The sequence below is a fragment of the Nuphar pumila genome, chromosome 2 (assembly GCF_984573655.1).
Source record: "Nuphar pumila chromosome 2, dmNupPumi1.hap1.1, whole genome shotgun sequence".
Classification (NCBI taxonomy): Eukaryota; Viridiplantae; Streptophyta; class Magnoliopsida; order Nymphaeales; family Nymphaeaceae; genus Nuphar; species Nuphar pumila.
Window position 1 is genome coordinate 22,723,601 of NC_143250.1, and position 16,241 is coordinate 22,739,841.

Here is a 16,241-nt window from a genome sequence, read left to right on the forward strand (position 1 = left end):
TTCATTGGGAAGATTCCATACCCACGAGGGTATCAAACATTTATATATATATATATATATATATATATATATATATATATATATATATATATATATATATATATATATATATATATATATATATATATATATATATGTGTGTGTGTGTGTGTGTAAGTTCTAGACTATTTAACTTCTAGACCATCCTAGACTCCATTAGAAAAAAACATATTTACATGTGTTTTTTTACTTAATCTAAATACGTTAATGTGATCCCTAGACTTTATTTAGTAGTAAACATGTATTAGTTTAAATACTTTTCATGTTTAGATATAGTTTTAACATAACAAAAGATATCACGGTTCATATTACATTAAAAACATGATCAACTAAAAGTTAAGAATTCTTGTTAAATTGATTCAATCCAAAGCATCATTATTAGTTAATAAACAATGATGCACCCATTTGCAGGATTAGATTAAACATTAAACACATGCATATACATTTTTTAAAGGTGTTTTGAGCAGTCTAGGAGATAAATGATATGAAACACACACATATATATATGGAAGGGAGACCGTCCAACCAAAGGAAGGTCCAAAATTTACAACCAATGACGATCATATGGCTCTCTAATCTTTTTTAATGCTTGAGCATCTCATGGATCAAACCTCTTATATTTGATCTTTATAATTTATTAAAAAATATGCTTTACACAAAGACTTTACAATGCATAAACATGTTTTTTGAAACTTAAAAAATTGATGGCTCGCAATGCATTTAAAACTTTACAATGCAAAGTATTGTGGGTTATTGATTTTTAACACTTTTAAAAACACATCTAAACATTGAAAATTCATAATCCAAAACATGTCGCTTACTAAATGAACGATAAAAATCAAATATGTAAACTTTGATTGATCGTTAGAGAAAGAATGTTGTCGATTATCATCGTTTGTAGACTTTGGACCTTTTTTGGTTGGATGATATATATATATATATATATATATATATATATATATATATATATATATATATATATATATATATATATATATATATATATATAAACCTCTCAAAGCTACTCAATAAGAATTATTTATCAATTTTTTGGTGTTTTTTTGAAATTATGACCTTAAAGATGATCTATGCAGCTGTTTTTATAAGAATCAGTTCTTGAAGCATTTGATTCTGATGCATGGATATGCTTTTACAAGCTTTCAAGATTACAATTTCATAAATTTTTGAAGCTTCAAATATCATTTTTTCATTTAAAATGCATGATTCAAGTGTCTATTTCTAGTAAATCAAACATGCTAAACATCATAATTTCAAAAAAAATAACAAAAATTTAATAAATATTTTTTATTGGGTAAGATTGAGAGGTTTTCTATTCATCATATATATATATATATATATATATATATAGAGAGAGAGAGAGAGAGAGAGAGAGAGGATCAACATTACCACTCATGAAGATCAACAAAATGTTGAACCCATGAACAGAACAAGATATAAAACAAAAATAGAAATATAGAAAAATAAGAAGCTAAAGGAAAAAAAATTACAGATATATAACAATAGACAACAAAGCCAAGTTCAACTAGGATCCATTGGACTAGAAGGCACCACCGATAAGTGAACGTTGATTAGAGGGAAGGGGAGGTCTCTAAGATGCATACGTAAAATCACATATACATCAACCAGGATTTTATGGACAAAATTATTGAGGACGACCAGAATTTGATGGAAAATAGCATCATTGCACACCATCCAAACAAACCACCAAGTAGTAAGCAACCACGTCTTCCGGATCAACCTCTATCACTTGCATTGTCTAATTTCAACACGCACTCAGGAAACCAATCGGCCCCCGGGGGGGGGGGGGGGGGGCAACAATTTATACACTTTGTGTGTGTGGAACACACCATTTGGCACAATCACCCATTGCAACCATTGATCGTAAATTCCCGGATCCCCAATTTGATCTTTGAAGAACGATAAGACTCTCAGTCACATGCTTCACAAGTACAAAATCACGAACCCTCGGGTTCCATGACGAAGAAGAGATAAATCAGGAGCACCATATTTAGCATGAAGCAAACGAGCAAATGAAGAACCTGGTTGATGGGTCATCCAAGGGTGCAAAAACACCTAAGCATCACGAACCAACCAAATGACGCTTACCCTAGAGTTGACAACCAGACCAAAGAAAATATGCCATTAAACGATAAATCTGCTCCTCCACACCCACAAGCATCACAAACATTGACATGAAAAATTTAGGGATAGAGGAAAGATCTCTCTCTCTCTCTCTCTCTCTCCCGCCCTAAGTCAACCATCGGCTACAACCGTCCACCGCACCTTCGACAGCCAGTTCTTTGGTGATTTGGGGGTTTCATGACTGCTGAAGAGGGCCATCGATAGCAGATCCTCAGTTCTTTGGAGATTTGAGGGTTGTATCACCCTCGCTCACACGCCGTGCTCCAGCCCTAGGTCAACCACCGACTGCAACCGTCCACTACGCCTTCGGCAACCAGTTCTTTGGAGATTTAGGGGTTTCATGACTGCTGAAGAGGGCCATCGACAACAGATCCTCAGTTCTTTGGAAATTTGGGGGTTGCATCGCCCACGTTCACACACCGTGCTCCAGCCCTAGGACGACCACCGACTGCAACTGTCCACCACGCCTCCGACAACCAGGTGCTCTGTCTCTCTCTCAATACGATGAAAACCCACCCACAACCTAAAACCCACTAGAAAATCACTACACCCATGACCTGAAACCCACCAAAAATTCATCAAAATTCAATCCAACGTTGTGGCACCCTCCAGTGGTGTCCAACCTCATTCTGTCATTCAATATCCCAAATCATATTATCCTCTCTATCTCTCTCCAATTTCTCTCTCATGAGTTGCTCGTCGCGCATTTTCTAGAGTCTTGCTTTCGATCACTCTTTGAGAGCAAATCAATGGGCCCTCCATATCACTCAAGATGCTCTTAATGACTGAGGCACAACATTCATCCTCCGATGGTGGGGTTTCGATGTTGACTTGCTATTCAGACTCAAGTACCATTTATTTTTCAATCTCTCAGAGGTCTTCGGTTCATGCCTGAACGCGAGTTCTCTAAATATCTCAGACGTCAGAAAATTCATTTGTGTCGTTAGGAAGGAGCCTCTCGAAGCATGTTCTGCCATGGCGCTGCTTGACCCGCCTTTCTTTTTTCGGGAGCTTTCGCGTTGGGTCACTGATCGAGGCTGGTAGCAGGTCCCGTATCCATGGCAAAGCTCCTTCTACGCCCTTCGCACAAGATCTCAGTTGCGTCGCGTTAGATCGGGAGATTGGTGGTGCGCAACATGTTGCTCTCTGAATTTTCAGAAACGCTCTGATTGCCATAGGTGTGGTTCCTCTTTCCTTGCTTGTCGTCATCCTTTTTGGAAGCGAATGCGAACAAATGTTTTTCATCACCATTCAATCAGGAAGTCTCTTGACTCCCGCAATTCTTCTGCGTTGGGGAGTCACTTCGCCCATCAGAGTTCTAAGCGGTCTCTATGGCATACTTATTTCTCGCCATGGGTGCAAATTGGAGATCTCTAGGAGCCGAAGATTTTTTTTCATGCCATCAAGATTGGGACTATCTGGGTCTAGGTCCGGCTATCGCATGCTCTACCCAGATAGTTCACCGAAAAATCTTTTTCAACTCCGATTCAAGCTAAATCGTTACCATCTCCGACGTATAATGGCAAACCCCTCACGTCTGCTCGACTCATCGTATCCTATTTCCAGTAGTCGCCGAACGTGCTGCTAGGGGGCCTCGAGAAATCTGATGCAACTAATTTTGATTATTATCCTGCTCGTGATCAGTCCATCATTATTCACCATGCTCATATCTATCATGGATTTCCTGTCAGTGACTCTGCGCTTTATACGACTAGCACCCTTTCTCGAAGTGGATTGGTGGCGTAGTTGGACAATCATGCAATAGGTGAGAAAATGTCAATTTTGCCTTCGTCCTTCATTATTTTTTCAATCAGGCGTTTTGATTATATGGTGGTTCACATTATGACGTTTAATGCTCGCTCCACTGAGGCTCACAGATACATGATTATTAGCCTACCAGTTCATTTTCCTTTCTCGCCTACCATCATTGAGACCACTAGTACTGCCCCTACCGTCATTGATTCTACATGTAGTTCTTGGGGGATGTGGCTCTCCCTTCCGCTTCACCCCTTCCTCAACAGTGCCTCCCTCTATTGCCTTTGGGTGTTGAGGTTGAAGAGGCAACTCATATGCTTGATATCTCTCTCTCCTCATCACAGCTGCTTCATATCACTATCAATATGATATCTACCATTTCGGCAGTCTCTACTATTGTATGTGGCTACCTAGATCCTTCACTCGGTGTTGTCTCTTGTCTGAGGATTGATTCTCCTGGTTCTTCGAAGGCTACTGAACATGCGAGAGTTATTCATCAGCACGTTAGCAGTGGTAGTAGAAGTAGGAGGAACAACCCCTTCAATGTTACGACTTTAGATGACAGGTCTCCATGAAGGTCGGTAAGGCCACACACTCCCCAAATTTTCCCTGATTGTGTGTCATGAATGCTCTTTGTTAGAATATCAGGGGCTTGAATTGCCCCGCCATGCGTATGTTTTTGGCTAATTGGGTTAGACAGAAGAAGCCCGACCTGATTGCTATTTATGAAACCAAGATGAATGACATTTCTTGTTCTGTTACCTTTGATATATGGAGGGGTGTTGACATTTTTTTTAAGTTTGCGATCAACCATGCCGATCATATTCTTATTTTGGGAAAGCAGTCTTTACAAATTTTCCAACTGAACATGGGTTTTTTTCATTGTCTGTTGCCTTCACTTTGCAAGATAGTGACAGGAGAGTCATGATCACTATTGTGTATGATCCTAATCATGCTGTCATGAAGCCTGCTTTCTATAACGACTTAAATAAGATCGTCATCTCAAACAGGGAGTACCATTTCCTAATGGAGGATTTTAATTGCCTACTTCATTTGTCCCAATACAAAGAAATCTCTAAAGTACATTAAAAAATGGTACTCCCGTTTGAGACGACGATCCTATTTAAGTCATTCCAGAAAGCAGGTCTCATGACGGCGTGATTAAGGTCATACACAACAATGACTACGACTCTCATGTCACTATCTTGCAAAGTGAAAGCAACAAACAATGAAAAAAGACCCATGTCCTGCTGAAAACTTTGTAAAGACGATTTTCCCAAAATAAGGATATGATCGGCATGGCTGACCGCAGACTTAAAAAAATAGTCAACACCCCTCCATATACCAAAGGCAACAAAATGAGAAACGTCATTCATCTTGGTTTCACAAATAGCAATCAGGTCGGGCTTCTCCTGTCTAACCCAATTAGCCAAAAACATACGCTTGGCAGAGCAATTCAAGCCCCTGATATTCCAACAAAGAGACTTCATGACACACATTCAGGAAAAATCCGAGGAGTGTATGGCCTTGTCGACCTTCGTGGAGACCTTGTAACATTGAAGGGGTTGCTCCTCTTACTTCTACTACCACTGCTAACGTGCTGATGTCAAACAACCCTCGCACGCTCAGTAGCCCTCGAAGAACCAGAAGAATCAACCCTCAGACTGAAAACATCACCGAGTGAAGGACCTAGGGAGCCACATACAATAGTAGAGACTACCGAAATGACAGATACCATATCGACAATTATATAAAGCAGCTGCGACGAGGAGTGAGAGATATCAAGCATTTGAAATGCCTTTTCAACCTCAACACCCAAAGGCGACAAAGGGAGGTGCTACCGAGGAAGGGGTGGAGCGGAAGAGAGAGTCACACCCCCCAAGAACTGTACGCGAAATCAATGACGATAGTGACAGTAGTAGTGACCTCAATGACAACATGGGAGAAAAGAAAAAGAACCGATAGGCCAATAATTATGCATTTGTGAGCCTCAGTGGAGCGAGCATTAAACACCATAATGTGAACCACCATATAATCAAAATACCTGATTGGAAAATAATAAAGGATGAGAGCAAAATCGACATTTTTTTACCTATTGCATGACTGTCCAACTGCATCGCCAATCCACCTCGAGAAGGGACGCTAGTCGTATAAAGAGCAGAGTCATTGACAAAGATTCCATGATGGACATGAGCATGAAGAATAATGATGGACTGATCACTAACAGGATAATAATCAAAATTAGCTGCAGCAGATTTCTCGAGGCCCCCCAGAAGCACGTTCAATGATTGTTGGAAGCGAGATAGGAGGAGTCGAGCAGACGTGAGGGGTTTGCTATCATACGTCGAAGATGGTGATGATTTAACCAAAATCGAAGTCGAAAAAGATTTTTTGGTGAATTGTCTGGGCAGAGCATGCGATAGTTGGACCTAGACCCAGATAGTCCCAATCTTGATGGTATGAAAAGAAATCTTTGGCTCCTGAAGATCTCCAATCAAAACCCATGGTGAGAAAGTACGCCGCGGAGGCCTCTTAAAACTCTGACAAGCGAAGTAGCTCCCCAACACAGAAGAATCGCCAGAGTCAAGAGGCTTCCCAATTGAATGGTGATAAGAAACATTTGTTCACCTTCGCTTTAAAAAAAGATGACGACAAACAAGGAAAGAGGAACCACACCTATGACAATCAGAACATTTCTAAAAATTCAAAGAGAAACATGTTGCACACCACCAATCCTTCAGTCTAGCGCAACACAACTTAGATCTTATGCGAAATACGTAGAAGAAGCTTTGTCATGAAGACGAGACCTACCGCCAGGCCCGATCAGTGACCCAATGCGGAAACTCACAAAAAAAGAAAGACGAGTCAAGCAGCACCATGATATAACAGGCATCAAGAGGCTCCCTCATAACGACACATGAATTTTCTGACGTTCAAGATATGTAGAGAACCCGTGTCCAGGCATGAACCAAAGACCTTCGAGAGATTAAAAAATAAACGATACTTGAGTCTGAATGATAGGTCAATATCGAAACCCCACCGTCGAATGACGAATGTTATGCCCCAGTCATTAAGAGCATCCTGAATGATATGGTGGGCCTGTTGATTTGCTCCCAAAGAGTAATCGCAAATAAGTTTCCTGAAAACGTGCAACCATCGACTCATGAGAGAGAGAGAGAGGATAATATGATTTGGGATGTTGAATGGCAGAATAATGTTGGATGCCAACGGAGGGTGCCACGACGTTGGATTGAATTTTGATGCATTTTAGGTGGGTTTTAACGATTTTCTGATGGGTTTTAGGTTGTGGGTGAGTAAAGTACCTAGCTGCCAAAGGCACGATAGACGATTGAAGTTTGTGGTCAACCAGGGGCTGGAGCACGACGTGTGAGCGAGGGCGGTGCAACCCCCAAATCTTCAAAGAATTGAGGATATGTTGTTGATGACCCTCTTCAGCCGTCATGAAATCCCCGAATCACCAGCAAACTTACTGCAAAAGGCATGTTGAACGGTTGCAAGCTGATGGCTGACCTAGGGCTGGAGAGAGAGATTATTGGTGTGACCGGACAAATCTGCTTCTCTACCCCCACACGCAACCTTCAAGATGGGATAGAGGCAACCTTCAAGAGTGTATCTGTTGTTTAAACACCAACCTTCAAGATGGGACAGATGAAGTACGCAGGAGGGTACTTCCACTGCAGAGCAAGCGGGGAAGAGTGACTAGCAGAAGGCAGCGATGCTCTCATGGGCTCCAACGCCTTCCACACCTCCAACTCTGACTGCCTGCCCCTGCGCTCCACATGGCAGCAGCTCAGCCCAATGTTTGCAAGCTGCACCGCCTGGATGAACGGCCAGTCCGCCGCCGGATCGATGATCTTCTCCACTTTATCTGTAGATACCGCCTCCTGCACATCCCTAGCGATCCACAGAGGGGCCCTCCCAGTGAGCAGCTGCAGCAGGATGACGCCGAACGCATACATGTCCGACTTGGGTGTGAGCTTGCCGGTGGTGAGGAACTCTGGGTCGATGTACGCAAACGTCCCCTTTGGATCCGTGTTGATGCCGATGCTCATTGTGTTGACGCACTCCGGAAGGATTCTGCAGATGCCGAAGTCACCAATCTTCACGGAGAGGTTGGCATCAAGGAGGATGTTTGCGGGCTTCAGGTCGCCGTGGACTATGCCAGAAGAATGAAGGAAGAGGAGTGCAGAGCAGATCTCGGCTGCGATGCGGGTGCGGTCTTGCCATGTGAGCGGTGGGGTGCCGTCCCTGCATTGTATTCGGTCTTCCAGGCTGCCGTTGGGGAGGTACTCGTAGATGAGGGCGCGGGACTCGGTGCACGCGCCTATGAGAGTGACAAGGTTCGGGTGCCGCATCCGGCTTAGCACGTTCACCTGTGTAGAAGGAACAAACAAAATGACCTAGTAATCTGACGGCACTTATGGGTCACAGGTTATTGAATAAGCAAATTATCAGATGATGCAGGTGATAATAATGGGTATGGTGAAAGAAAGTTCAAAAAACAAACCTTCACAATGTAAAAAAATGCAATTGAATTGGATTTTGATCTAAATCCATATGAATCAACCTGAAATGCTGATCCCAGTCCAAAAATAATCTAAAGCAAAGCTGAATTCATACTCGGTTCCAGATCCAGTTCTTGTTTGAAGTCCGAATCAAGAAATAGTATGTTGGTTTTGGATCAAATATCTGACTACGTCTTGATTCTTTTGCAGCCCTATGGCGCTAAAAGAACGTTTCCACCTTAAAAAAAACATAATGGAAGCCTGGGACCGTAGTCACGAATATCGTTCTTGAGATATTCTGACAAGAAGAATATCTTAGGATATTTAAGAACTGTGTTTTTTAAGTTTATGGATTGAAACTAGCCTATTAAACACACAAAATGAGCTTACATTTAGTATTATTAAGGTGAAAACATATATTAAGAACTCAGAGAGAGAGATTATGGGAATAGTCCCAAATTGGTTGAGAAGGGAGAAGGGAGAGGGCCTTAGGATGTCCATAAGATGGGGTCTGCTCCAACTGCCAAAAGTCAATAGTACTAATTCGGATCCAGTCATCTCTTATAAACTCATACCCTACTGTCATATCACCCTTGTATCACATTATTGGAAGTTGTTTTGATTAAATCTAACCCTGTAGACGGATTTAGTTGTTGATTGGATAGGAATCGACTTTTCTATCACGTTTTATAAAAATAGATGATTTTTAAATCATAAAATTTCAGTGTTTTTCACGGCTGTTGATTTTTGAGTCATTAAAAAATCCTGCACATAAGTCGGATTCCGGTGACTCAAATACTCATTTTTACTAAATAGACCATCTAGATCGGCAGCTGATCAGTGTTGGGGCAAAGCACTCACAACAGTGTTCTGCCCAACTAGGGGGAGCCACGTAGTGAGGCACCCTGTTAAAGAGGGGCCCAGTGTACTGCCCCCACCCTCCTTCCGAGAGTGTTCAGCCCCAAACACACAACCACGCCTCATCTAGATCACACTACATGGACAAATTTGATCAAAACCTGCCCATGCCCACAATGATGGTAGGATATGAGTTCGCATAAGTGCTAGTGCTTACCCACATGAAGGGAGGAGCAAAGCCTTCTATGTAGTAATTTTTCTTTTAATATTTATATTAGTTCAAAAAGCCTGAAATGGGATTTAAAATTTAAAAGCACTACAAGGATGAGGGTCAATAGCGGTGACTTTTTTTCAGCAAGAAAAAATCTCGCCACTATTGAAAAAGCAATAACAATGATATTATTGTCCATGTTAATTGATAGGTAATAACAAGGGCATAAATATCTCGCCGTACTACGATCATGAATCTCACCACTATTAGCTTCATCAATAACGGCGAGCTGGATATCCCCTGAAATGCTTATAGATCAACAACAGCTAAAAGATCTCGCTGTTATAAATAAATAACGGTGCTGCGATAATATTTTACTCTATAACTACGACACTTATCGTGATGTCTATAAAAAGGGCTCAAATGAAGGAAAGGGGGGCACCCTGTGCCCACCTCCCCTTCCTGCGCAGTTCCAGTTGGCGCAAGTGGGGACACCCTGCGCCCACCTCTCCTCTTCCTCCTGTTTCTCTGCTGCACAACACCACCCGACGCCCTCTTCCACTCTGTTCGTCTGGTGAGAACCAAACAAATCTTGTTGAAACGTTGAAACTAAAGAGTTTTGATCTTTTGTTTTTTTACTTTGTTTTCTATGTGTTTGTTTTGTAGAATCTGAAGAAAAGAGGCTCAAACCATGAATCTCTCATTAGAGATGTAAGTTTTTGGTTAATTTTTAGGACCTAAGTTCATCATAAATATCTCCTTTAGTTTCAAGTATTTTTCTCCAATTTTATTTTATTTTTCCTTTGTTCTCAATAAGTCAGGAATTTCAAGGGCAGATCACTCTCTCCGTACCTATTCTACATGCAGCCTTATGAGTTCAGTCCATATACACCATATGCATGTACACTGAAAGGATTTTAATGTCTAATTTAGAGAAGTTAGCATTGGAACCTGTTGGAATTGAATAGTCTTCTAGAATCTTGGTACAAAAACCAATCAAACTGCAATGAAGATATTGGTCAATATGCTATGAATGAATGAACTAACAGATGAATATTCAGGAAATGCTTATGTTGAACTAATATGCTGATGGTCTGAAGTGATCTCGTATCCATTAATTAGAGTCTCAAATGACATGAATAGGCTTCATTGAGATCGAGTTAAGTGAAGCACATGCCGTTTGTTCATGTGGGATTTAAACTGGGAACTAAATGTCAAAATATAACGGTTTTTGAATCTCTGAAATATGAGAGTCTGAAATCTAAGGCAGATTAAATTTGAGCTGATCTATGTGAACCCAATCCAAGTAATTGGTTATGCATGGTGTTCCATAATGCATGTTTTCCATAAAAGCTTGAGGCACTGCCATTTTTTGCTTAACTTTCTCTTGTGGTGCTAAATGATTGCAGATCACTTCTATAATGATATATGGTCACTAGTTCTTTCTGAATGCCACGAGTTATGTTCATGGAACGAGTCTTTAGTACCTTATAGATTTAAAAAGCATGGATTATAATTTGTAAAAAATAAAAGATACAAATAAAATAAAAGAGAAACTTAATATGCATGAGCACTATGGTGTTTCATATCAGCTTTCACAAAAATATCACCACTTGTTGATGATTGAAACCAATAAGATAGCAACAACAAAGATTTCTCATATTTTTGGCAATGATTTCTCACAGATATAAAAGACTAAACTGTATCGCTTTAACTAAATTGGCCTATAGCTTTATTAAGTGCTATAGTATAGAAGAAGTATGGTTTGTACTTTGTAAGATCTCTAGCTTGACTATAATATGAGGATCGGTCATTTCTGAAGTATGAATTTTGACAAAAGTCACTCAGAAGAGGACATTTATGTTGATCATTTGCATCTTTATCTTTTGCTGATTATTGCAGGTTATCTTTTTGGGGATGGTAAACCGTAGTACATACTGGCTTTACTTGGTTTGATTATTCCACAAGTGATTTTTCAGGTTATCCTTCGGTTCTTTCTGCTCTTTCCCTGTCATTGTCATCGTTAATGAGTTGCTATGCCAAGGGGTGCTTTTGCTTTCTAGGGTTTTCCTCTTCTCTTCTTCTGATTCAAAAATTATGGTTTCTTCTTCTTCTTCTTCTTCTCTTTTTTGAAGCTCTGGACTTGATGATGGTGACCTTTTGAAGATGAAGGAACGATGAGTAGGATCCTCTTATCCATTGAGAGAGCACTATGGCAATGAAAAGTTATAGGACATCGTTCTTCCCATTTTAGTGAATTGATTGCAACCAAGGAATAGCATCATTCATGAATGAGTATTAAATGATTAACTTTGAAACTCTAACATTTTACTGCAAAAATCTAGGAAGTTTTCCAAAGAATAACTTCATGTTCCAATGTTTGGAGGAATTTCATGGCTATAATTCACTAAGGAATATCTATAGCTTGAATCATATCTTTATGCGTTTAATTAGCAGTTAAACATTGGTGTTCTTGTTCATAATTGTATTATTCACAATAAAAAATATGGTAAAGCTGCCTATGCTGTGAAATTATGACTTGTTAGACTTCCCTTAGTTTGTGGGCCACCTAACGAAGGAAGTCTTTTGCTTTACCTGCTTTTCGAAAACAGTTTTGCATTTCCAATGATATTCATGTGGCTACTTTTCATTGATGCCTGTGAAACAAACACTGACAGGAAGCGTACCTGAATTCGTCATGGAGTGCGTGTAGAAAATTCGGCGTTCTCCTCAGCCGGTCAACGCCCACAATGAGCCCAGGCCTTAGATCGACGGTGAGCAAGACTCTGTTCCACTATATCAGAATGTGAAACTATTTTGGCAGGGTAAATGCTATGAACGTCTCATCATCCTCATAGCCCCTAACCCCTTATATAATGGAAGATTAGGTAGTTACGTGAATGTGGTTTCTCCAAATTCACGTAACTCCCACCCACTAACCCCATTACGTGGCCACTAACGTGACCCACTAATGGGTGTCAAACCGGGTCACAGTGTGGGTTGGATCCATAACCCATAATGTCCAACATATATTTCATTGATGCTCTTTTGTGCAAAAGCTTTATACCTTGTCTGTGTATTTGGGTACTAAATTGTAGTTTCTATAAACACATGTTTTCAGTGAAGATAATAAAGAAAATTAAAAAAATTGAACACTGAAACTTATGGTTCTGATGTCTGATGTCTTAATGTACTAAAAAGTTGACTTCCACAGTTTTTATTATTCTACATGTATATACTTGATGAAATCAAAATGTATGTATGCATCTCCATTCATTTTTATGTGTTTCTTCCTTCTTTATTTTGTGCATGTGTGTGAAAAGTTTCAGTAACCAAAGTTTAAATGTTAGGACTGGTGGACGTGTTTCCAATGAGGAAATCTTGGCATTTGCAAAATTATTCAATATTCATATTACAGCAGTGTCATCTTACACAGATTTTTAGTGATATATATATATATATATATATAGAGAGAGAGAGAGAGAGAGAGAGAATTTCATTGGGTGAGTCTAAAGGCGGAGAGAGAGAGAATTTATATATATATATATATATATATATATATATATATATATATATATAGAGAGAGAGAGAGAGAGAGAGAACTCTGCCTGTGTATAACTGTTTAGTTATACACTGCCGGTCCCAAGCCCGGATAAAAGAGGAGGGTTGCGGTAGGCCTGTGACAGCCATCATAAAAACTTAGTCATACCCTATGAATATGAACCAATATGAGAATTTCGTTGGGGCGTTCCCTACTGAGCGACGCGCTGTACTCTATAGGCCCGAAGGCAGTGATAAATGGGCAAGGGTTGTTAGGTCGTCGCCCGGAAGCGACGCGTCACACCGGCGCCCGGGTGTGGTGTCAAATAGGCAAGGGTTCCCTCACTTTGTTGGACGGGTGGGGGTAAAGAAGTTAGTCCAAGACCATAAAATTAGGTTAGCCACTTGGAACATAGGATCTTTAACTGGTAAGTTGGTAGAGTTAGTAGATGTTATGTGTAGGAGAAAGATTGATATTTTATGCCTACAAGAGACCAAATGGGTAGGTGAGAAAGCAAAAGTGATAGAACCTTGGGGATATAAGATTTGGTATACAGGAATAAATAGGAATAGGAACGGAGTAGGGATTGTTATGAGTCGTGAGTTTATAGATAATGTAGTTGAGGTCCGTAGGAAGGGTGATAGGATTTTACTTATTAAATTAGTATTAGGTTCGGATATTATTAATATTATTAGTGTTTATGCACCTCAAGTAGGTTTAGATGATTCCATTAAGCGTCAATTTTGGGAAGATTTAGATGGAGTAGTACAAGGGATATCTTATGGAGAAAGGCTTTTCATCGCTGGTGACCTTAATGGGCATGTAGGCATTAGTAGGGATGGATTTGAGAGCATCCATGGAGGCTATGGTATACGAGAAAGAAACGAAAGTGGAGAAAGGATTTTAGATTTTGGTTTGTCCTATGATATGATCTTAGCAAACACTTGGTTTAGGAAGAGGGAGTCTTACCTAGTAACATTTAAAAGTGGGGTTAATACGAGTCAGATAGATTTTTTCCTACTTAGAAAGAGAGATAGGGGTTGTTGCATCGATTGTAAGGTTATACCGGGAGAAAGTGTAGCTACACAACATAGAGTCTTAATTTTAGATCTTAGAATTAGACAATGCCGCAAAAGGGATAGACATAGGATAGATCCTAGAATTAAGTGGTGGGCACTGAAAGGAGCTAAACAAGGAATGTTTGTAGAGCAGGTAGTTAAGGAAGTTGATTGGTGTCTCGAGGAGGATTCAGAATCAATGTGGAATAAGATAGCGGCTGACATGAGAAAGGTGGCTAAGGAGGTATTGGGTGAGTCTAAAGGCGGTGCACAACTAGGTAAGGATACATCGTGGTGGAACGAGGATGTCAAATTAGCTAATAAGGTTAAAAGAGAGTGTTATAGAAATCTAAGTAAGAGTCGTGATAATGAGAATTTGGAGAAGTATATGATAGCAAAGAAGGAAGCGAAAAAAGTAGTTCGGAATGTGAGGGATAAGGTATATAAGGAGGTTTATGACAAGTTGGATACCAAAGAGGGCGAGAAGTATATTTATAGGCTTGCAAAGATGAGAGATAGGAAATCGAGGGATCTGGGTATGGTTAGATGTATCAAAGATGAAATGCAAAGGGTTTTAGTCAAAGATGAGGAGATTAAGGAGAGATGGAAATATTATTTTGATAAGCTATTTAATGAAAGTCATGCTCAAGATCTTGGAGACTTCTCCATTCCTTTTCATGAGATGAATCGTGACTTCATGCGCAAGATTCAAAAGAAAGAAATTGCAGAGGCTTTGAAGAAAATGAAATTAAGAAGGGCAGTTGGCCCAGATGGTATACCTATCGAAGCTTGGAAATGCTTGGGAGAGAAAGGTTTAGAATGGTTGACAAATCTTTTTAACAAGATTTGGCGGACAAATAAGATGCCTAATGAGTAGAGGAAGAGTACTTTGGTGCCTCTATATAAGAATAAGGGTGATATACAAGATTGCACAAACTATCGTGGTATAAAACTCATGAGTCATACTATGAAACTTTGGGAGAGAGTGATTGAGTCTAGGTTGAGGAAGGTTGTCATCTATGTCACATGGGTGCGGGTGCGGGTGCGGGTGCGGGGATTCGGCACTTCCAAAAAACCCGGGTGCGGGGGTGCGGCAGGGGCAAAAATGTAAATATATATATATATATATATATATATATATATATATATATAAAGGGGGTCAGCTGCAACAACTGACAGACAGCTGCTGTCAGAACAGCTGACAGCAGCTGCTGTCAACAGACTGCTGCAGCTGTTCTGACAGCTGCTGCTGCTGTCAGCATTACTTTTTTAAAAAAAAAATTCGCAGCCCATTTGGGCAATTTTTAAAAAAAAAAAAAATCCAAAACAAGAATGGACCTAAATGATCCTGGGTGCGGTCAACGCACCCAGGATAGGGTTGACCGCACCCGGTGCCGCACCTGCACACGCACCCGCGTCGAGTCGCATCGACGCGGGTGCGGCACCCTGCTAGCCGAATCCCTGTGATATAGGTTGTCATGATATCAGAGAATCAATTTGGTTTTATGCCTGGAAGATCAACTATAGAAGCTATACATCTTCTTAGACAACTTATTGAGAGAAATAGAGAGAGGAACAAAGATTTGCATATGGTTTTTATTGATTTGGAGAAGGCATACGATAGAGTACCTAGGGACGTTCTCTGGTGGACAATGATGAAGAAAGGTGTTTCTCTCAAGTACATTAGTATAATTAAGGATATATATGAAGGAGTAGTAATCAATGTTCGCACTTGTAGAGGGGTGACAACCAATTTTCCTATAACGGTTGAGTTACATCAAGGATCTGCTTTAAGCCCTTTCCTATTTGCTATAGTGATGGATGAGCTTACGATATCAATTCAAGAAAATGTGTCGTGGTGTATGTTGTTTGCTGATGATATTGTTTTAATTGATGAGTCTAGAGCTGGGGTTAATGCTAAGTTAGAATTATGGAGACAGACATTGGAAGCAAGAGGTTTTAAGTTGAGTAAGAGTAAGACAGAATACATGGAATGTCGGTTTAGTAAGCAACGAAGCAGTGATGAAAGTGTAGTGAGGCTTGGTGAGCAAGAAATACCGGTGGATGATTGTTTCAAATATTTGGGATCT

At 40.2% G+C, this 16,241-nt stretch overlaps 1 protein-coding gene across 1 annotated transcript in view; it reads right to left on the reverse strand.

The window, feature by feature from the left end:
- The window catches only part of LOC149845021 (U-box domain-containing protein 33-like), a 34,528-nt gene that overhangs the window by 944 nt on the left and 17,343 nt on the right, over positions 1-16,241 (reverse strand). Inside the window, exon 9 of the mRNA XM_089986773.1 lies at positions 7,611-8,351. Within this exon, the coding sequence (XP_089842899.1) occupies positions 7,611-8,351 (741 nt within the window). The remainder of the gene's footprint in view (positions 1-7,610; positions 8,352-16,241) is intronic.